This window comes from Tenrec ecaudatus, chromosome 6 (assembly GCF_050624435.1).
Source record: "Tenrec ecaudatus isolate mTenEca1 chromosome 6, mTenEca1.hap1, whole genome shotgun sequence".
Taxonomy (NCBI): domain Eukaryota; kingdom Metazoa; phylum Chordata; class Mammalia; order Afrosoricida; family Tenrecidae; genus Tenrec; species Tenrec ecaudatus.
This window is the reverse complement of record NC_134535.1, coordinates 61,154,876-61,179,177: the sequence shown is the minus strand read 5'-3', so window position 1 is coordinate 61,179,177 and position 24,302 is coordinate 61,154,876. Positions and strand designations below refer to the sequence as shown.

The 24,302-nt window shown below is 42.0% G+C and overlaps 1 protein-coding gene across 1 annotated transcript; it reads left to right on the top strand.

Moving 5' to 3' along the window:
- The first annotated feature begins 13,809 nt into the window (after positions 1-13,809).
- Positions 13,810-18,693, top strand: LOC142450834 (lysozyme C-like). Its single transcript, XM_075552781.1, has 4 exons — positions 13,810-13,948; positions 16,312-16,476; positions 17,963-18,041; positions 18,627-18,693. Exons 1-4 carry the CDS (start codon positions 13,813-13,815, stop codon positions 18,691-18,693), a joined length of 447 nt encoding a protein of 148 aa, XP_075408896.1. The 5' UTR covers positions 13,810-13,812.
- The last annotated feature ends 5,609 nt before the right edge of the window (positions 18,694-24,302 follow it).

Genomic DNA, 24,302 nt, shown 5'->3' with positions numbered 1-24,302 from the left:
TCCATGCACTAGAATAAACTCCAGGTGGATCACAGACCTTGAAGTTAAACCCCAAACTATTAGGGCCATCACTGAGGGAACTGGGACCAAGTTGAAAACTTTGGTGCAGGGAATACACAGGCTATCAGAAATACGGAAGGACACAAACACAGAGGAGGCACAAATTGACAAATGGGATATACTGAAGATAAAACACTTGTGTACATCTAAAGAATTCACCAAGAGAGTAATAAGAGAGTCCACAGACTGAGAAAACATCTTTAGCAATGACACATCAGACAAAGGCCTTATTACTAAAATGTACAATACTCTGCTAGCTTCCAAAAAGAAAAGATCTAATTGCCCACTGAGGAAGTGGGCAAAGGACTTGAACATAAGTTTCACAGGGACAAAAATCCAAATGGCCAACAAACATATGAGAAAATGTTCCCGATCTTTAGCCATAAGAGAAATGCAAATTAAAACAACAATGAGGTACCACCTGACACCCTCAAAGGTAGCCCAATTCTAAAAATCAGAAAGCAACAAGTGTTGGAGGGGCTGTGGGGAGACAGGATCTCTCATCCACTGCTGATGTGCCTGAAGTACGTACAGCCACTATGGAAATCATCTGGCGATACCTAAAACAGATGGAAATAGAGTTACCATATGACCCAGCAATCCCCCTACTGGGCATATACCCAGAAGAGGCAAGAAACGAACCAAGACCAGACATCTGTGCTCCAATGTTCATTGCGGCACAGTTCACAATTGCAAGCAGTTGGAAGCAACCCAAATTTCCATCAACTGACGATTGGATTAAAAAACTGTGGTATATACATACAATGGAGTACTACGCATCACTAAAAAGCAGTGATGAACGTATGAGGCACATAGCGGCATGGGAAGAACTGGAGGAAATCATGCTAAGTGAAGTAAGTCAGGCACAAAAGGACAAGTACAACATGAGCCCGCTGAGATGGCAGAGACCAGACCAAAGCCAGGGATGCACATGGTAGACAATGGTGGAGGAGGTGGGGAAAGGAAAATAAAAGGATGAATATAGGGAAGAAAAGGGGAGTGGGGGCATGGGGCCCTAATCCACCCAAGGGGAGGGTATTGTTTATATCTCCACAGGGAAAGTGGGACCAGACTTCAACCCCGTGACGCAAGGTGTGAATGTAATATCCCGGCGTGGAGGAGGGAACCAGTGGAGAGGTCTGGGAGGCTGGCCCCAGCACCATAAATTAAGTGGATTCCTGCCCCTCCCCTGAAAAGAATTTGTTTCAAAGGATGACATTGATTCTGCAGCTCCAGGATATGGACATATCTGATCAGAGCACACGGGAGCAGATGAAGGGGCAGGAGGAGAGAGTGGAACACAGCCTGGCCCACCAGGTCGTGAGGATGATGTTCCTGAGTAGAGCAGCCAGGCCACAGAGAGAACAACATGGCCGGCCCCACTATGAGAAATGATGCCCCTCAGTGAGTAAGGGCGATACAGGTGACAGCACTGGAGACACAGTGTGGGAATTGCACCTGACCTGATCCCACCACACCGAGGCAAAGCACTGGGGGAGTGCAGCGGAACAGCAAGGGAATGGAGTAGCAAGGTCCCCAGGGAATGCTGAAAGTGGACTTTGGGGCCAGGGAGTGGTGCCCCAACAGACTGGACTGGAAAACGCTCCTAAGGGCCAGCAAACGATCCTTGAACTAACTACAAACTTTTCTTTTGTGAAGTGTTTTGTTTTGTTCTTTGTCAGTGGTTTGTTTTTGTTGTTTTGTTGTCTGGTTGTATACTGTTGCTTTGTTTTCCTCTGTCTTGTTTTCGTGCATGTTAGTGTCTCCACAGGTCTGTCTGAATAGGACGGGCTGGATGAACTATCTGGAGGAAAAACAACGGGACCGACAGTTCCAGGGGGAATTGGGGTGGGGGGGTAAGGAAGTAGTGTTAACAAACACAGGGACAAGGGAACAACACGGGACCCAAAATGGTAGTGAGGGGGGAGTGGCAGGCCTGGTGGGGAATGATCAAGGGTAAGGTTGCATAGAGAAGAGGTATAGTTGTAGCTCAGGTGGGGACGGAGCATGGTAGTGGGGCAGGAGGAAAGTCAAGGGAGATGGAGGAAGGAGCTGGGAGTCAAGGGGCATTTATGGAGGTCTAGACAAAGACATGTACATGCAAATATATATATGAGGATGGAGAAATAGATCTATGTGTCTATATTTATAGGTTTAGTATTAAGGTGGCAGAAGGACCTTGGGCCTCTACTCAAGTACTCCCTCAATGCATGAATACTTTCTTTTATTAAATTGGCACTCTATGATGCTCACCCTCCCAACACAACTGCTGAAGCCAAAGCGGGTGAACAAGTAAATGTGGTGAAGAAAGCTGATGGTGCCCGGCTATCAAAAGAGATAGTGACTGGGGTCTTAAAGGCTTGAAGATAAACAAGCGGCCATCTAGCTCAGAAGCAACAAAGCCCACATGGAAGAGCACACCAACCTGTGTGATCGCGTGGTCCCGAAGGGATCAGTTATCAGGCATCAAAGAACAAAAAATCATATCATTGGCTACACACCTCCATGATACGATCGCCGAAGACAAACGGGTGCACAAGCAAATATGGTGAAGAAAGCTGATGGTGCCCGGTTGTCGAAAGAGATAGTGTCTTGGGTCTTAAAAGCTTGAAAGTGAACAAGCGGCCATCTAGCTCAGAAGCAATAAAGCCCACATGGAAGAAGCACACCAGCTGGTGCGATCACGAGGTGCCAAAGGGACCAAGTATAAGGTATCATGCACACACACAAAAAAAGAATGTGTGTGTGTGTGTGTGTGTGTGTGTGTGTGAATGAAGGGGGAAGTGCAGAGTGGAGACCCAAGGCCCAAGTGTCGACCACTGGAGATCCCCTCACAGGGTTTAGGAGAGGAGATGGGTCAGTCAGGGTGCGACGTAGTACCAATGAAGAACACAGCTTTCCCCCAGATCCTGGATGCTTTCTCCCCCCAACTACCATGATCCGAATCCTACCTTGCAGGACTGGATAGGGCAGAGGTTGTACACTGGTGCATATGGGAGCTGGAGGCACAGGGAATCCAGGGTGGAAGATACCTTCAGGACCAAGGGTGTGAGGGGTGATGCTGGGAGAGTGGAGGGTGAGTGGGTTGAAAAGGGGGAACTGATTACAAGGATCCACATATGACCTCCTCCCTGGGAGATGGACGGCAGAGAAGGGGGGAAGAGAGACTCTGGATAGAGCAAGATATGACAAAATAACAATCTGTGGATTATCAAGGGCTCATGAAGGAGGGGGGAGCGGGGAGGGAGGGGGAAAAAAGAGGACCTGATGCAGAGGGCTTAAGTGGAGAGCAAATGCTTTGAGAGTGATTAGGGCAAAGAATGTACAGATGTGCTTTATACAATTGATGTATGTATATGTGTGGATTGTAATAAGAGTTGTATGAGCCCCTAATAAAATGTAAAAAAGAAAAGGAAAAAAAATCATACCATCTGCAAATAACGGTAGTTTCACCTCTTCCTTCCTCAGAAGATACCTTTGATGTCTCTTTGCTTTATGCTGTTAGTTCCAGCATGATATTAATTAAGAGTGGGGACAAGGGGCATCCTTGTCTTGTCCCCTTTTTCTGTGGGATTGTGTTAGTCTTTTCTCCATTGACTACCACGTTGGCTGTTGGTTTTTTACTTATAGCTTGTATTGTCTTGAGGAACTTTCCTTACATTCCTATCTTCGCTAGTGTCTTAAACAGGAATTGGTGTTGGATGTTGTCGAATGTGTTTTCTGCATCTATCGATATTATCATGTGGTTCTTATACTTTTTCATGTCAATGTGACAAATAATACTAATGGTCTTTCGTATATTGAACCATCCCTGCATCCCTTGTATGAATCCCACTCTTTCATGGTAAATTATTTGTTTTATATACTTTTGTATTCTGTTGGCTAGTATTTTGTTATGGATTTTTGCATCAATGTTCAGTAGGGATATTGGTCTGTAGTTCTCAATTCTTGTGGGATCTTTGCCCAGTTTTGGTATCAGAGTTATACTAGTTTCATAGAAGGAGTTCGGGAGTTTGCTGTCTTTTTCTGTGTTCTGGAAGAGTTTGTGTAGGATTGGTATTAGTTCTTGTCCTAAATGCTTGGTAGAATTCTCCAGTGAAGCCATCTGGTCCAGGGGATTTTTTTTTTGTTAGTAATCCCTTGATAACCTTTTCTATTTGTTTGATTGCTATGGGTCTGTTGAGATTCTTGATGTCCACCAAGGATAGTCTAGGGAGGGATTGTTTTTCCAACAATTTTTCCTTGTCTTCCCAATTGCTGAATTCATTGGAGTACAATCCTTCATAGTACTGTGTAACTATCCTTTTGATTTCATTAGGGTCTGTTGTAATGACCCCTCTTTTCATCCCTTATTCTTGCTATTGAGATTTGTTCCCTCCTTTCTTTGGTTAGGTTTGCCAATGGTCTAATGATTCTGTTCATCTTTTCAAAGAACCAACTGTTAGCAGTATTAATTTTTTCTATAGTTTTTTAATTTTCCCTCTCTTGAATCTCAGCCCTGATTTTTATAATTTCTTTTGCTATTAGTAGGGTTGTCCTGCTGACTTTGCTCTAATTGTAAATTTTCTGTCAGCGTATCCATGATGAGTCTCCTCCTTTCTCAGGTGTGCTTGTATTGCTATTAACCTTCCTCTGATGACTGCCTTTGCTGTGTCCCATAAGTTTTGGTACGTTGTGTGCTCATTCTCATTGGTTTCTAGAAATATCCTAATTTCATCTCTGATCTGTGCCATTACGTGCTCCTTTTGAAGTAGAGTTATTCATCCTCCAATTATTTGCTCTTATTTTCTTTGTCTTCCTTTTGTTGATTTCCAGCCTTATGGCACAATGGTCAGAGAGAGAGGTCTGTATTATTTCAATGTGCTTAAATTTATGTAGATTTTCCTTATGCCCCAGCATATGGTCTATCTTTGAATATGTGCCATGTGGACTTGAAAAGAATTTGAATTTTTTGTATTTCGATGAAAACCTCTGTAAATATCTATCAGCTCAAATTGTCTAATTGTGGAGTTTAGCTCTCTAGCCTCCTTGTTGAGTTTTTTCCCTGTGATCTATCTTTCTCAGACAGTGGTGTGTTGAAGTCACCAACTCTCAGTGTTGAGGCTGTCATTTCTTTTTTATTGTTTTGGAGTGTTTGGTTGACGTATTCAGCGGGTCTCTCATTTGGGGAATATATGTTTATTGTCTATGATTCCCTTGAGCATTATATAGTGTCCCTCCTTATCTCTTTTTATGGTTTGCACTTTGAGGTCAATTTTATCCAAGATTAGGATTGCAACCCCTGCTTTTTTTTTTTTTTAATTGCTGTTTGCTTGGTAGGACTGTCGCCAGCCTTTGATTCTCAGCCTATCTTTGTCTGTAGCCTTGAGATGTGTTTCCTGTAGGCAGCAGATTGATGGGTTGTGTTTTCTAAGTCAGTCTGCTAGTCTCAGTCTTGTAATACCTGAGTTCACGTCATTGATATTCAGGCTTATTATCTCCATCTGCGGACTCTGTTATGTCATATCTTTTGTGTTGTGAGTTTTCCTACTTTCCTTTTTCATTAGTATGTTGTGCATGGGTGGGTGTGTGTATCATTCTCGACTTCTTTCCATCCTTAAGCCAATGCTCTTGGCGTCTGTTTTCTCTTTGTTGTCCTCTCGTAGGTTGTTCTATGTGGCGGTCTCTCATTTATGCTTGGTGAGTGTTGTTCTTCTGCCCATACTGAGTCGGCAAGGATCTTTTGTAGGGCTGGGTATCTTCTAACGTATTCTTTGAGTTTTTCCTTGTCTGGGAAAACTCTTACTTCTCCATCTATCTAGATTAATAATTTAACTGGGTAGAGTATTTTACTATGGGATTTTATGGCTAATTGTACTATGGGATTAACCTACCACTTTATGCTCCTGTGGCTTTCCTATCAGGGGAGTGCCCCAGAAGGCTGGTCGGTTGCCTGCTTTGGTGTTGCGGAGGTTGGGCAAAGGTTTCTGCAAAAGCTTTAAATGTTGTTAAGTGTTGGCTGAGCTGCCTTATGCCCCCAGGTACATAGGCAGGAATTCCCCAATGAGAAGCAGGGCAGAGTATCCCCTGGAGGGAAAGCAGGGCTTTCTCGTACTTCTGGCTAGCTACACAGTGTGGAGCTCACTTAGCTGGGTGTGGTACAGGCATAAATGCCCTGTGCCAAAGGGAGTGTTCTGGAGTTCAGCAGTGGAGTGTGAGAGAACAGGAGACAAAGAGGAGGAAAAAAATTAAAAAGTAAGACCGTTTAGACTGTGCGGGGGTGGTGGGTGGGAATATAGGGAAGAGAGGGAAATAAAAGCAACTATGTAGCTGAGTCCCACTCCCTGACTGTGGAGCTGCAAGGGTTTAGTCCCTGCCCCAAGGCAGCGTGGCAAGCCAATGCTAAGCCAAGAGAAAGCTGCTGAGCATCCCTGAAAGACCGTGGGGGGACAGAGAGCAGAAATGTAAACAAAAGCAACAATGTAGCTGACCCCTGATCCCTGCCCGTGGAGCTGTGAAGGTTTGGGTTTAGTTCCTGCCCAGCTGCAGAGGTGGCAAGCTGTGGCTGTGCAGGGAGAAAACCCTCCAGGACTGTGGGACAACAGAGAGCAGAGTCGTAGACAGAAGCAACAATGTAGCTGAACCCTGGTCCCTGCTGATGAAGCCCCAAGGGTCCTGTCTCTGATCTGAGGCAGGCAGGAACAACCTGTGGCTGTGTTGAGACCAAGCCCCCTTATGGGCTCCAAGTGGTCCCAGCTCTGGCAGATACAGTGGCGGGGCCAAGGTCAAGCCCCAGCCCGCCTCCACTGAGGTAAGCCAAAAGCCCCAAGCCCCTCATATCCCCATGGGTCTGTGCCTACTTAACTTTATGGTGCTCTTCCTGTGTTCCAACAGCGTTGAATTTCCAGCTAAGCAACTCTCCTGGGCTGGATTTTGCGGAGTCCCTCTGGTACATGTCACTCCGTCGCCATCTTCCTGGAAGTCCCCTGAAGGTGCTGTATTGATGTGTCTCTGGTTAATCTGAGCCTCAATGCAATAGGAAGCGCAACATTTTCTTTCTACTTCAAACTTTGGTATCGGCTCATTTTTTTCTCCTCCCTCCCCTACCCTCCATCCCTCATGAACCCTTGAGAATTTATAAATTATTATTTTTCCATTTCTTACACTGACTGATGTCTCCCTTAACCCACTTTTCTGTCAACCATCGCCCGGGGGGAGGAGGGGTTATAAGTAGATCGTTGTGATCAGTTCCCCCTTTCTGCCCCCACCTTACCCTTACCCTCCTGGTATCGCTACTCTTATGATTTGTCCTGAGGTGTTTATCTGTCCTGAATTCCCTGTGTTGCCAGCTCTTATCTGTATCCATGTACATACTCTGGTCTAGCCTGATTTGTAAGGTAGAATTGGGATCATGGTAGTGGGGTGAGGGTGTGGGGGGAAACATTGAAGATCTAGAGGAAAGTTGTATGTTTCATTGTTGCTATACTGCACCCTGACTGGCTAAACTCTTGTGACTCTTCTGTAAGGGCATGCCAACAAGCAAGGCAGCCGCACACTGGTCCAATGATCAAAGAGCAAGAGACAAGAGAGGTGAGGCTCCTGAGTCATTTATCTCTCTGCCCTTCCATTAATCCTACATGTGTTCATTTCTATGTTGGCACAATAAATGTTAACTATCTCAGGTCACCACTGTGCACTCCCTCCATTGACACTGGGTATTATTTTTGTTCTGGGTCTTTGATGCCTGATACCTGATCCCATCAACACCTCATGATCACACATACTTGTTTGCTTCTTCCATGTGGGATTTGTTGCTTGTCATCTACATGGCTGCTTGTTTAACCTTCAAGTTTTTAAAACCGCAGATGCTATATCTTTTGACAGCCAGTCACCATCAGCTTTCTTCACCATATTTGCTTACGTACCCATTTTGTCTTCAGTGATGGTTTCAGGAAGGTGAGCATCACAGAAAGCCGGATTATTAGAATCAAGTGTTGTTGCCTTGAGGGAATACTTGAGTAGAGGCCCAATGTCTGGCTGCTACCCTGACACTTAACACATAAGTACATAGATGTATTTCCCTATCATTACATATATTTACATATGTTCATGCCTCTATTTAGACCTCTATAAATGTCCTTTGCCTCCTAGTTTTTCCTCTATTTCCTTTTACTTTCCTCTTGTCCCACTATCATGTTTGGCCTTCATTCGGGTTTCAGTAATTCCTCTGTTACATTGCCCTTGATCAAGCCCCACTAGGCATCCTACATCCTTCTCTCCATCAATTTTAGTTCACTTGTTCCCTTGTCACTGGGTTGATTGACACCACCCCCCTTCCTTTCTCCCACTTTCCCTTCTTCAGTGTCCCCCGAAACTGGTGGTCCCTTTGATTTCTTCTCTGAATTGTTTATCCCGTCTATCTTATCTAGATATAAATGCAGAGACATTTATAAGAGCAAAAACAAGGCAAAGCCAAACAAACAACAAAGGAAGAAAACAACAACAATAAGAAAGCCAATGACAAAAAAAGGAAAAGCCTATAAGTAGTTCCAGGTCTCTTTTTTGACCTTTAGGAGTGTTTTCCAGTTGAGTCTGATGGGGTGCCACAGTCTGTCCCTAAAGTCAATTTTTGGTATTTCCCGGGGACTTTGTTGCTTTGCTGCCTTACTACTCTGTTGGATGCCTGCCCTTAGTGTTCTCCCCAGTGTGATGGAGAAAGATCATGCACAATTACTGCACTGTGTCTCCAGTGTTGTTCCCCCTAGAGCTATGGTTTGGTGAGGGATGTCATATCTCATGGTGGGCCTGGTCCTATGGTCCTCTCTGTACATTGGCTGCTCTGAGCAGGAATATCGTCCTCAGGGCTTAGTGGTCCAGGATGTGTTCCACTCACTCTCCTTCCCTCTTCATTTGCTCCTGGGTACTCTGATCAGACTTGCTCCTCTCCCCAAGCTGTAACTTCAGTGCTGTCCTCTGAAGTGCATTCTTCTGGGGAGGAGGGGGCTTCCACATAGTTCGTATTGGGGCTGGTCCCACAAAAGTCCCTTACATTTTAATAGGAAAAGGGAAAGAGCCTTGTGAAAAAGGAAGTCAGAACATTGTTCCAAGTAATCTTATTTATTTATAACTGTAAATATAATCAGATTTATAATAATTAAAAAAATTGTAATAGTGACAAAGAAATAATAGGGCAGTGGTAAAGCAATATAAGATCATGCCCTATGGCCACTGAAATTACAAGGTCAAAAAGGAGCCTTGGTGGTGTGTTAGGTTACAAGTTGGGCTGCTAACTGCAAGGTCAGTAGTTCAAAACCACCAGTAGCTCCTTGGGAGAGAAATGAGGGTTTTTCCTCCCAGGATGACTGATAGTCTCAACACCTCTTGAGACAGTTCTTCTATCTTGTAGGGGCTTTGAGTGGGAAATGACTCAATGACCGTGAGTTTTGAGAATAGGTTTTTGTCTTCATATTCATTCATGGAAAAGTGAATATAATCTTTTTCTTAAATGATGAATACATATTACTTTGTATTCATCATTTCAGAAAAAGATGGATACAATATATAAATGTCCATAAATTTTTAATGATTTTATTGGGGGCTAGTACACAATCCGTATATGCATCCATTGAATCACAATCCATATATGCATCCATTATCAAGCAAATTTGTACATTTGTTGCCATCATCATGCTCAAAACATTTGCCTACTACTTGAGCCCTTAATATCAGCTCCTCATTTTTCTCCCTGTCTCCCCACTTCCTCATGAACCCTTTATAATTCATAAATTATTATTATTTTGTCATGTTACCCTGTCTGACATCTCCCCCCGTCCAATTCCCTGCTGTCCATACGTGGCCATACATGGGTTTCTGTTATTGGTTCCCCTCTTCCACCCCACATTCCATCCAACCTTCAGCATCACCACTCTCACCACCGGTCCTGAAGGGGTCATCTGTCCTGGATTCCCTGTTTCCAGTTGCTCTCTGTACCAATGTACATCCTCTGCTCTAGTCAGATTTGTAAGGTAGAATTTGGATCATGATAGTGGGGGTGATGAAGCATTTAAGAACTAGAGGAAAGTTATATGCTTCATCATTGCTACCCTGCACCCTGACTGGCTCATCTCCTCCCCACAACCCTTCAGTAAGAGGGTGTCCAGTTGCCTACCGAAGGGCTTTGAGTCACCACTCTGCACTCACCCTCATTTACAATGATATGATGTTTTTGTTCTTTGATGCTTGATACCTGATCCCTTTGACAGCTCATGGTCACGCAGGCTGGTGTGCTTCTTCCATGTGGGCTTTGTTGCTTCTGAGCTAGATGGATGCTTGTTTATCTTCAAGCCTTTAAGACCCCAGATGCTATATATTTTGATAGCTGGGCACCATGAGCTCTCTTCACTACTTTTGCTTATGTACATATTTGTCTTCAGTGATCATATCAGCAGGGCGGGCACCCACTGATATGATTTTTAGTTCTTTGATGTCTGATAACTGGTCCCTTCTAAAGCTCATGGTCACACAGGCTGGTGTGCTTCTTCCATGTGGGCTTTTATGCTTCTCAGCTAAATGGCTGCTTGTTTATGTGGAAGCCTTTAAGACCACAAATGCTATATCTTTTGATAGCCGGGCACCATTAGCTTTCTTCACCACATTTGCTTATGCACACATTTGTCTTCAGTGATCATGTTGGGAAGATGTACATCATGGAATGCCAATTTAATAGAACAACGTGTTCTTGCATTGTGTAGTACTTGAGTGGAGGCCCAATGTCCATCTGTTGCCTTAATACTAAACCTATAAATATATGCACATACATCTATTTCCCCACCATCCTATGTAAATATGTTTACATATGTACATGCCTGAATTTAGACCTCTATAAATACCCTTTGTCATCTAGTTCTTTCCTCTATTTCCTTTTACTTTCCTCTTGTCTCACTATCATGCTCAGCCTTCATTTGTGTTTCAGTAATTTCTCTTGGTTACCTTGACCTTGCTGAATCCCTACCAGGCCTCTCACACCCTCCTTACCACTGATTTTGGATCACTTGTTGCTCCCCTGTCTCTGGGTTGGTCAGCACCTTACCCCTTCCTCCCCCTCTCCTATGTGCCCCTAGAACCATTGGTCTGTTGTTTTCTCCTCCAGACTATTCGCCCAGTCTATCTTATCTAGATAGATCTGTAGAGATAATAATATGCCCCCAAAATGAAGGCATAGCAAGACAGGTGACGAATGAGAACACAGTGATGACAACAAAAAAGAGAACCAATGACCCATAGAAGAATTAATTAATTAAAAGGAGGTAAAGGGAAAGAAAAACCTGTACATAGCTCAAGGTCTGATTTTTGAACTTTAGGTGTGTCCTCCACTCCGGTCCAATGGGGTACCATGCTCTGGCCCCAGAGTCTGTCCTTTGTACTCCCTCGGGAGCTCCCTGCTCTTCTCCTACAGTTGCTCTGCCACATGCCTTTAGTTGTTTGCTTCGGTGTCACGGGGTCAGTCCAGGCCAGTCCCGACACTGAGTCTCCAGTGTTGTCCCCTTTAGGGCCCTGGGCCAGCAGGGGATGGTATGTCTCATAGTGGGATCAATCATATGGTCCCCTCTGTGCTTTGCCTGTTCACTGCTGGGATATCATCTTCCAGGTCTGGTGGGCCAGGATGTGCTCCACTCTCTCTCCTCCCCCTTCATTTGCTCCCATGTGCTCTGATCAGACATTCACCTCTCCCCTAACTGCAGCTTCAGTGCCATCCTCTAAAGTAAATTTTTCTGGGTGGAGAGGCAGTTGTCTACTAGCTGGTATGGGGGCCAAGCCCTCAGGCCCCTCCACATGCTCCCCACTCCTTGCCAGACACTGCATTCACATCCCAGAATACTGGATTTAAGTCTGGTCCCTCTTTCCCTGTGGAGACACAAACAATAGCCTCCCTTTGGGTGCGTCAGTGCCCTATTCCCCTGCCACACATCTTTTTTTTTCTTTTTTCCTCCCTACACCCCCCCAGCATTTTAGTTGGCTACCATATGTACCCCCTGGATTTTGCCTGGCCCCTACCATACTACCTGGACCTCACCCTTGGAGTGTTTGAATACAGTAGTTTTTCCCCTGTGCCCCTTTTGCATTTTTTTCTGCATATATATATATATATATATATATATATATATATATATATATATAAACTTACCTCAGAGGGCTCATGTTATACTTGTCCTTTTGTGCTTGGCTTACTTCACTTAGTATAGTTTCCTCCAGTTCTTCCCATGCGGCTATATGCTTCATGCATTCATCACTGCTTTTTCATCAATGCATAGTACTCCATTGTTATGTATGCACCACAGTTTTTTAATCCATTCATCTGTTTCCAAGTCCTTGCAATTGTGAACTGTGCCACAATGAACACTGGAGCACAGCTGTCTGGCTGTGGTTTGTTTCTTGCCTCTTCTGGTTAGTAGGGGGATTGCTGGGTCGTATGGTAGCTCAATTTCCATCTGTTTTAGAAATCACCAAATCGATTTCCATAGTGAAATGCCCATAATTTCATGAAAAGGAATGCTAATAAAAATTAGGGTTCACTTTATTATTATTATTTAAAAATTCATTTTACTGGGGGCTCTTATATATATCAATCTATATATATATCCATTATATCCAGCGAGCATGTACATTTGGTGGCGTCAACCATGTCTAAACAATATCTTTTTTCTTTAGTCTTTGATATCAGCTCCTCTTTCATTCCCCTCCATCCCCACCCCGCCACCCTGTGAACCCTTAATATGTGTATGTATATATATATTATTTATACATATCTTACACTACCTATTGGAGTGATTCTTCTATGTGGGATTTGTTGATTCCCAACTAGATGGCTACTTGTTGGCTTCAAGCTTTAAAGACCCCAGACACTATAACTTTTTTATTTCATTTTTTTTAATTTTAACAATTTATTAGGGGCTCATACAATTCTTATCACAGTTCATACATATACATACATCAATTGTATAAAGCACATCTGTACAGTCTTTGCCCTAATCATTTTTTTCTCCTCTTTTCTTTTTTTTTACATTTTATTAGGGACTCATACAACTCTTATCACCATCCATACATATACATACATCAATTGTATAAAGCACATCCATACATTCCCTGCCCCAATCATTCTCAAGGCATTTGCTCTCCACTTAAGCCCCTTGCATCAGGTCCTCTTTTTTTTTTCCCCTCCCTCCCCTTTGACACTATAACTTTTAAGAGCCGGACAACATCTCCTGCCCTGCCACCCATCACATTTTTATTATTATTTTTGACCATTTCATTAGCAGTAATAGACATACAATTCAATAATTCAACCATATTAAGAAGTATACAATTATTACATATTCAATTCCATAACACATTCTTCTTCCTTGTACTCATTGTTATTCATGTAAATGGCTCAGTGTTTGTTATATAAAATACTTCGTTTATTTTCTTTTTAGTGTTGGTCAAATTCAAAGTAAAGAATAACATTTCTCCTTTGGAAACAATTCAAATTCCAAATTTGTCCTGAGCTAAGTGTTTAAACACATTGATTTCATCATTTTTGTTGGTAATACTTAACAGATCTCTTTAATCCAACACAAAAAGAAATCCTTTAAAGTCTATTGACCAATAAACCATTCCTGCTTTCAGCAGATGTCAAAGGGTGGGGCCCTCAAAGGCAAAGAAGGAAGTTAAAAGATGTTAAATACTGGGTTTAGGTCCTCCTGCTCAGTTGAGTGGTTTGACCTCCCAGTCACCATGAAGGCGCTCCTTATTCTGGGGTTTCTCTTCCTTTCCATCACTGTCCAGGGAAAGGTCTATGAAAGATGTGCACTGGCGAGAAGGTTGAAACAACTTGGAATGGATGGCTACAAGAGAATTAGCTTGGCAAACTGTAAGTTGGCTCTGCTTTGTGCTTCCACATAATGTAGTTATTTGGGGGGGTGGATAAGAACAGTAGGAGAGGATGGATCTTAAGAGGGTATCTGAGATGCATAATTCTGCTATAAAGGACTTACCACATATGGAAGTCCATCACAATCAGAAATTGATTTGCAGATAAAACACAGTTTAGGAGGCTTCAAGTTAAAATTGGGGTCATCTCCAGGGACAGGTCTTTGTCTCCTTTCGACATCTGTGGGCCAGCATTCCTTGGAGCTCCCCATGTGTCTTGGCATCAGTGGCCCCTAAAGTCTAGGATAGTCTCCGTGCAGGGATCCTAGGGGCCAAAGGATACTCTCTACTCTCCCATCTTTGTTTCTCGATACGCTGTTAGGTTCTTAGAGCTCCCTAATCCCCACTTGGCTTCTCTCTCTCCTATTCTCATTTATAAGTTCAAAAGTGTGACTCAAGAAAGGGCTAACTTTAGGAAAGGTGGGACATGACACTTGGAACCATGGCCTGGCCAGGCTAACACACACACACACACACACACACACACACACACACATACACACAGCGGAAGGGGGCGGGGTAACTCAATCAATGACCAAAGGGCTGTTAGTGAAATGGATTTTTTTCTTTTCATATACTTCCAGTGGCTTGAAACAGAACCTGGCTACTTTAAAATGAGAGACAGCAGATTCCGGAATAAGGGTCTGAGAGGACAAAATTCCTTCCTTGCTTTGTGTAAGAGCACCCATTGTATTAGTTCTACTGAATTTGCCCATTCCTTCAGGCTCCATAGCACAGGCAGGCTGACTTAAAAGTGACAGTGGAGAACCTGGAACATCTCTGCCAACCCCTCAATGGATTCTAGCCATTTCCATTTTGTAATTTACTTCCTGAGAGCCTGGAGTGATGGATTATATTGTTATAACTCCCCTGCTTTGACATGAGGAGCCCTGGTTACTCGTTGGGCTGTGATCCACATGGTCGGCAGTTCAAAACCACCAGCAGCTCTAAGGGAGAAAGACTGGGCTTTCCTATTCAGCCACAGACTCAGAAACGCACAGAGGGTCACTATTACTCAATATTGACTCAATGCTACGAGTTTGAGTGAGTCATGATATGGTATTTTTAATAATAACATAAAAAATGATGTTCAGCTTCAATACAAAGGCTGATTCCATTTGTCCTTAGGAACTATATTACATAACAATACCTGGACCCAGCATTAATATTATTTTTATTATTGTTATTCACCTGATTAATGAATTTGAATTTTCTTCCAGATACTTCAAAAGGTGCCCTAAAATAAGTTAGTTTATACTTTTCAGTTGGAATTCATATATTTCCCCTCAGTGGTGAGGTTTTACTAATTAAGTGAATTAATGATTCATCAATGAAATATTCTTGTTCTATCGTCTGACTTGCCATTCAACATCCCTTTGGGGATTTTATGGAACTGTCTGTCTCTCAGAAAACACTCCATTTCTTTACTCAAAAGCATTTTTCCATCAGCTGAAGAATCCGTGGATGGTGCAAGTGGGTCACGGCCTCAGCTGCTAACTGAAAGGGTGGCAGTGGGGGTCAGCTCAGAGGTGCCTTGGAAGAAAACACAGTCGTTCAGAGCCCTGCGGAACACAGTTGGACTCTGATACGCACAGGGTGACCATGAAGTGGCGATTTTAGGAAATCCCCTAAGCAACTCTGTCCTAGACTCTTCTGTTCTAGGCTGACCATTGCCTGAGGGATCCGGATACACTGCGATCAAGTCCATTCGAACTCAGAGAGACTCAATAAGGACCAAGTAGTAGTGCATCGCAGGGCTCCTGAGACTGTAAACCTGCAAGGAGCAGACAGCCTCGCCTTTCTCCCAAGGAGAATCTGGTGTGTGCCAACTGCAAACTTTGGAGTTCCCTGCCGGGCACTTGACCCATGGCACCACTAGGGTGCCTGAGGACTTTGCAGAGGAGAAAAATAATGGAAGAACTTTTATCGTTTTAAAAGTATGTTTTCTTGTTCCATTAGTCTTATAAAATTACTTGAATGACAATAAAGAATCTTGATCGAGGACCATTTAACAGTAAGAAGGATGGGGGTGTCTTCGTGTTTGAGTGTGACACTGTGAAAAATAAACTCATCGGTTCAAATAAACCAGCCAAGCTGAGGGGGGAATATGAGGCTATCTGATAAAGATTTACAGTCTCAGAAACCGCTACACTGAGTCATTATGGGACAGAATCCACCCTGTAGTGGGGGGATTGAGCTTTGTCTCATTGGAAAATGCTGAAGTATTAAGATATTTTGCAAGTTGAATACATCCTTATACATACAGTGTGAGTGATTTGGTATTGCTTCCTTATTACTTTTCAGGGATGTGCTTGATCAAATGGGAGAGTGGTTATAATACCCGAGTTACAAACTACAATCGTGGAGACAAAAGCACTGACTACGGAATTTTTCAGATCAATAGCCGCTACTGGTGCAATGATGGCAAAACCCCAAGAGCACGCAATGCCTGTGGCATATCCTGCAATGGTAAGACAAGTTAAGGTGTGAGTGGTGGCACAGGACACATCTGGCTACACTTCCCAGAGACTCAGTGCCAATGCGAGAGACTCGAAGGGCTTATCAGGGACATAGAAGAACTCCAGCTCAAATTCAAGTGAATTTACTGATTTTTGGGGATTAAAAAATATTTGGTTGATCTCATATAAAAATAATATATAGCTCATTAATATATAATATAATGAATAAGTACTACAAAATCGATATGATTGCCTTTTAAAATCTTAAATCTCTAATAGAGAAGATTACTTTTAGAATAGGTTTTCAAATCTAGTTTTGGTTCTTTGGCTTATATAATCATCTGTGGCCATTGAATAAACATTAGGAAATACCAAGAAACAAAATTACATAATCAAACATGATTTACTTTGGGTATATATTTTTCTGTACGATGTATCATTCATATATATGAATGCAAAGTGTATCTTGTGGTTGGTTACCCACATTTATATGTCTGCAATGTTTGGGTTTTGTGAAAATAAAAATGTCTGCTGTGTTACAATATGCTTTTAATTGTTTACGGAGCTGTGGTGGCACCGTGAGTTGAGTGCTGAGCTGCTAATCAGAAGAGCTGTGTGCACCTGAACAGACTCACAGTCTCTCAGACCCGGTGGAGCACAGCTGCTCCATTCGGTGGGGTTGCTATGAGGCTGAATGGACTTGATGCCTACGGTTTTGCTCTCTGTATCTCTTTTTATTGTTTAAAGTGATATATGTCACAACACATATTACCATTTTTGAAGGATGAATAGAATTTTTTTAACATTTTATTAAGGGATCATACAACTCTTTTCACAATCCATACATATACATACATCAATTGTATAAAGCACATCTGTACAGGATGAATAGAATTTATTCACATAGATATTCCACTATTTATTCATTCAACTCCTTTGGAGATACTTAAATAATTTCAGTTTTCCTTTTTATACATTACTATGAAAATCCTACTATGAAAAAGCTTTGGATTTACTCCTCTTATATCTTTCTTTTTTAAAAATAATATTATTGGGGGCTATTATAGCTTTAAAACATTCCATCCATAAATTACATCAAGCAGATTTGTACATTTGCTGCCATAATCATTTTCTAGACATTTACTTTATATTTTAGCCCTTGGGGCCCTACTATTTCTTCAGTGATTTCCTAGATGTTGTATTTCTAAATAACAAAATTACCAGGCTGTTTTTTTTATTAAATATTGCACAAGTCACATAGGACCTATGATTGTTTAATGAATAATTCAGAACTTTCTAAAACTTTGGTAAATGATAAACAGAATGCTTTATTTATGCCAAATGGGATGGTACGAAGAGAAATCGCACCCCTATTCTCAGATAAATGAATCCTTTATGGTGTCCTTTCCTCAGCCCGGGAGAGTAAGCTGTCTACACATGAGCATATTATAAAATTTCCATCAAAGTGGTTTTATGTCTCATCTCTTCTTTTTCAGTTTTGCTACAAGATGACATCACTCAAGCTGTAGCTTGTGCGAAGAGGGTTGTCCGTGATCCACAGGGCATTAGAGCATGGTATGTTTTCAGGTGTTAAAGGGGTGAATGATGTCGGGTAAGCATTGGACTACTAAGCACAAGCGGGCTGTGCATGCCCACCGAGCCGCTCCAAGGGAGAAGATGTGGCCGTCTGCTCCTGTAAAGATTAAAGCCTCAGACACTCTATGTATGATCTCCATGAGTCGAAAAGACTCCAGGGAGTGGAGTGTTTGGGTTTTATTTCAGGAGCGTGGGGGTGCGGAGTGGTTATTGATATGTGCAGGGAGCTGAATTTCAAATGCTAAACTATGCTACTGAGAATTAAAATTGCACCTTTAGGTTTCCGCTGAACAATTGAATACCTCAATATTTGAAGAGATAATCTACCTTAACTAACTCTACCTGGGAATTCCACATTCTCGTGCTCTGGGGAGGGACAGGGAGGGAGTGGAGTGCTTTCTATGCATAGCTACCTCTAATAGACAGTAATACCTGATTCTGTGCAGACTATATTTTATTTATTGGAAAATTATTATTTTGATGAAATATTTGAAGGGATGACAAAATTTGTGTACTACGATGAAGGGACCTTAACCTTTCACGGCTTGTCTTCTTTTGTTACAGGGTGGCATGGAGAAACCGTTGCCAGAACCGGGATCTCACTCAATATGTACGAGGCTGTGGAGTTTAACCGTGCACTTCTCCGTCTTCAGCTCATCCTTGCCTCCTTTTCCAGTGAAGGAAGTCGTGAATAATAAGTAAAAGGCCACACCACTATTCTCTCCTCATCAAACAAGGAAGCAGTGTGTCACCCTAAGCCACTTAATGATTCATAATGAGTGTATTCACTGATATGAGGCCCACAGCCTTTTCCAGTTTGCTTGAAAGAACTCACTGATAAAAATGAACCTAAAATCTTGGTTAACAAACACATCTTCGATAGATTCAGTTCTTCAACCCAGGCTAAATCTTGAGTAGGATCATTAAGGTACAATACGAGATGAAAATGTAACAAAAGTGCATTAAGACAAACTGACCTCAGACAGGACCCCGTCGTGCAGTGCTGTGCTGCCTTCCACCGTTGGCAGCCAGGTAACAGAGGGGAAGGCTGCCTGCATGAAGAAGGCTGTTTCCACGGAGCGTGTTGCCTCTGGTTTAGATTTTCCCAAAAATAATGCAGCTTCACAAGCAGACCCACGACTTATACTTCAGTCTCCCACAGTCCTTTAAAAAATCCTCACATGCATCCCACTGATCATGGACAATCGGAAAGAGTAGACAGTGTTGCCACTCTTTAACTTTGATTGTGTAGATTCAAGCATCAAGTCTAAATTCAGGAGGCAGATGAGTTTGCAAGTACTGAGGTTATTGCTAGTTAACCCCAAGTGTGAAATTATGCTGTCGTTAAGAAATGAAGGATGATGAATAAAGACTTTGCAAATCACACGTGTGTCTCTTTAAGACCTCTCTAAAGTCTCTGAAGGAAAAATGTTTAAAAATTGACTTTGTGAATATATTTCCTGTATCCTCACTTGCCCCAAAGCACCTGGGTATGGCTGCGGAAGAATCCACAGGCTGCCTGCCTGCCTGCCAGCAGTGCTCACTTTAAATGCAAAAGTGCAAATCTCAAACCAACACTCACAGGTGCCCGGCCCCGCCGGTCATTTCTCTGCACTGCTTCCTTTGGAGTTCCTCTCTAATATTGATGGTGGGGAGAGTGTAGCTTTTCTGGTTGTGTCTGATCAATAGAATTGTATTTGAGATAAATTACTGAGAGGTGAACCACGGGTAAGCATCATAGTGGGGCAGGAGGGAAAAAAAAGAAGAAGAAATAAAACATATATAGAGGTATACACATATATGTTTATATGCAAAAATATAAATATACAATTATTTTAATATTGGTATATTTCTTCATATATGTATATAAATGCAAATACAACAAGGAAGCAGATGGACTTTGGGCCTTTACTTAAATCTGACCTTAGTAGAAAGATGGTTTGTTCCAATAATGTGGTACTTACTGTATGATACTTGCCTTCCTGACATGATTGATTGCTGAAGACTAATGGGTGACTAAGAAATGTGGTGAAAAAGCTGATGGTGCCCGACTATTAAATTATATGGCTTTTGGGGTCTTAAAGGTCTGTAGTCAAATAACCAGCCATCTAGCAGGGAAGCAGTAAAGCCACATGGAAGAAGCACACCAGCCTGTGTGATCATGAGGTGTTGGCAGAGAAAAGTATCAGAAGTTCATAAACACGCAATCAAATCAATGTGAAAGATTGGGGATGTAGTGAACACCCCAAACACACCTGCCAGTTAATTGGACAGTCCCTCTCAGAGGGGACACACAGAAGGGATGTAAGTGCAGGGTGCGGTATAGCACTGATGAAACATATAACTATCCTCTATTTATTTTTTTATTCCTATACTTATTTAATATTTCCTCCCCTTACTATTATGGTTTTTATTTCTTTTACCTCATTAATCATGTTAGAATCTCCTATGTTCGTTTGTATAATTAATATCCTTGGATACATGAAAACCAAGATAGCTAGGCCTTCAGAACAGTAACAGGAGTAATGGTTCCCTGAGGGAAGGGGAAGTGAGTGGCTGGGGAGGGAGAGCACTTGATAACACTGATGACTTTATAACCCCACCTGAGGGGAATAATAAACAGAATTGTACATAAATGGACATGTTGGATGTGTAAGATGCACCAAAATAAGGGTCGGGGAGGGGGCATTGCTTGGGAGGAGGGAATAAAGGCAAGCTGATATCAAGTATCAAGGAGTTCTGGAAGAAAGATTAGGCTTGAGGAGGCAGAGAACTGTATTGGTGATCTCGAAGACACTCAAACATACCTAAGCAAGTGGGAAAGACAGTCAGATAGGAAAATTAAAGAAGCAGAAGATAACCTGAGATCAATGACAGATGCTATGAAGAAGAATAATATTCAAATAATTAGTCTACTGGAGCAGAACACATCAGACAAGTCAATAGCCAAAATAGCGAAGTAATTTCTGGAAGAAAACTTTCCCACCTTAATGAGTGAGAACCAGGCGTTCATGCAGGAATCAGAAAGGACACCAACTAGACAATACCCAAAGAAGAACTTACCAAGACATATAATAGTAAAAATATCCAACTTCGAGGAAAAATAAAATTTTAAGAGCCCCAAGTGAAAGGAAGACAGCCACATTCAAAGGAGTTTAGGTAAGAATATGCTCAGACCTATCAGCAGACACCATGAAGAGGAGGAGAGAGTGGAGCAACAACTTCCAAAAGCTGAAAGAAAACAATGCTTCCCCCAGAATCCTTTACTCTGCCAAGTTATCCATTAAGATATATGGTAAGATAAGGGTCTTTCAGGACAAGGAGAGACTCAAAAAATACATTGCAAGACACTCGACCCTGCGGAAGATGCTGGCTGACTCACTAAGGTCAGAGGATCAACCTCCATCAAGAACATGCAGGAGACCAGCAGATAGCCCATCTCCATCCAGAAGCCAACATGCCAGCAACAATTACCAAGACAGCAGGGCCTCAGAGGGAAAAGAAGACAAGATAGAAACTCCCCACTCAAACACAGCAATCTGATATGAAGGGAGACAGGAAATTACCCAAAACACAAGACAGGATATGACAACAATGAATTCACAGATTGTGATAATAACTCTGAATCCAATGGACTCAATTCATACATTAAAAGAAAAAGGCTGGAGGACTGGCTCAGAAAACATAACCCATTAATCTGTTGCCTAGAAGAGACACATCTTAAGCTCATGGACAAAAATAAACTAAGAATAAAAGGCTGGCGAAAAGTATACCAGGAAAATGGTAACTTAAAAAAAGCAGTGGTGGCAATCTTAATCTCGAACAAAAGGGACCTCAAGGTTCAAACCATAAAAAGAGACAAGGAAGGACACTACATAATGCTCAAAGGCTCAGTAAACCAAGAACCAGTTAGCATATTGAATATTTACACACCCAACAATGGAGTGGTGAATTTTGTCAAACTATTAAAAAGATGAAAAAAGAAATCACAGATTCAACAATCATAGTAGGTGACTTTAACACTCCACTACCAGAGAAAGACAGATCACTGGGAAAGAAGCTCAGCAAAGAGGCTATAGAGCTAAATAATGTAATTAGGCAACTGGGCCTGATAGACATTTATAGAACTTTCCATCCAAACGCAAAAATAGAATCACATTCTTCTCAAGCCCATGTGGATCATTTTCAAGAATAGAGCACATGCTGGAACACAAGTTAAGCCTGAATAAATTCAAACACATACATATTATTCAGACATCTTTTTCGGATCACCATGCCATAGAGCTGGAGATTAATAAAAGGATGCCCAGAAAAGCAAGGGCAATCAATTGGAGGAAGAACAACGATGTCCTGCAACATGAATGGGTACAGGCCCAGATTAGAGAGAAGTTTAGGAAGTTTCTAGAAACTAATGAGAATGAGAATACAGCATATCAAAAATTATGTAACACTGCGAAGGCAGTTATCAGACGTAGCTTGATATCATTAAATGTATATATGAAAAAGAAGAGGCTTATGACAGACACGCTATCACAAAACCTCCAACAACTAGAACAAAGTCAGCAGAACAACCCCTCCAATATCAAAAGAATAGAAATAATAAAAATCAAGGCAGAGTTAAACTAGTGGGAAGACAAGAGAACGATGCAAAAGATAAATGCAGCTAAAAGCTGGTTCTATGAAAGGATCAACAGAATCACTGGAAATCTGACCAAGGATAGGAAGGAGCAAACATCAATAGCCAGGATGAGGGATGAAACAGGGGTAATTACAACAGACCCCAATTAGATTAAAAGGATAATCACAAAGTATTATGAAGGTCTGTATTCTAATGAATTCAGAAACGTGGAAGACATGGATAGGTATTTGGAAAAACAGTCCCTCCCTAGATTATCTCAGACAGAGGTGAAGAACCTCAACAAACCCATAGCAAAAGAAGAAATAGAGTCATAAAGAAGCTACCAACAATAAAAGCTCCTGGGCCAGATAGATTCACAACAGAATTCTACCAGGCATTCAGGGAAGAGTTGACCCCGATCCTCCACAAAGTATTCCATAGCATAGAACAGGATGGCAAACTCCCAAACTCATTCTACGAAGCCAGCATAACTTTGATACCCAAACAGGGCAAAGACCCCACAGGTATAGAGAATTACAGACTGATATCTCTAATGAACATAGATCGAAAAGTCCTTAACAAAATACTGACCAATAGATTATTAAAGTATAAAAAACATATCATCTACCACGATCAGGTAGGATTAATCCCAGGGATGCAAGGATGGTCTAACATCCCAAAATCCATCAATATTATATACCACATCTATAAGAAAAAGGATAAAACCCATATGATAATATCCATAGATGGAGAAAAACTATTTGACAACATCCAACACTCAATCCTAATTAAGACACTCACGAAGATAGGAATAATGAAAGGTAAATTCCTCAAGTTGATACAGGCTATCTACAAAAAGCCAACAGACAACATCATATTTAATGGAGAAAAGACTAAAACAATCCCATTGAAAAGGGTACAAGACAAGGGTGCCCCTTGCCCCCACTTCTATTCAATATCATACTGGAGGGTCTAGCTAACAACAAAAGACAGTAGAAGGGCATCAAAGGGATCCAAATGGGAGAGGATGAGGTGAAACTATTACTATTTGCAGACATGATCCTGTACATTGAAAACCTCAAAAGCTCCATAATAGGAGTACCTACAGTAATAGAGGAATATGGAAGAGTGGTAGGATACAAGATCAACAAACAGGAGTTGTTAGGTTTTCTCTACACATCGGAAAGGACCAAGGAAAACTATAAGGTCCTACTACAGGAAACCAAAAGCGACCTCCACAAATGGAAGAACATCCCATGCCCATCGACTAGAAGGCTCAACATAGTAAAGATGACAATCTTACCCAAAGCACTTTACAAGTTCAATACTATTCCGAATCAAATAAAAGCAACCTTCTTCAAAGAATTGGAAAAACTAATCACCAATTTCATATGGAGAGGGAAGAAGCCCAGAATTAGCAGAGAACTCCTCAAGAAGAAGGACAAAGTTGGAGGACTCACCTTACCCGATTTTAATGCCTATTACACAGCTACAGTGGTCAGAACAGCATGGTACTGGCACAATGACAGATGCTCAGACCAGTGGAAAAGAACAGAAAGCCCAGGAATAAAGCCATCAGCATATAGACAACTGATCTTTGACAAGGGTCCCAAAACCATCAA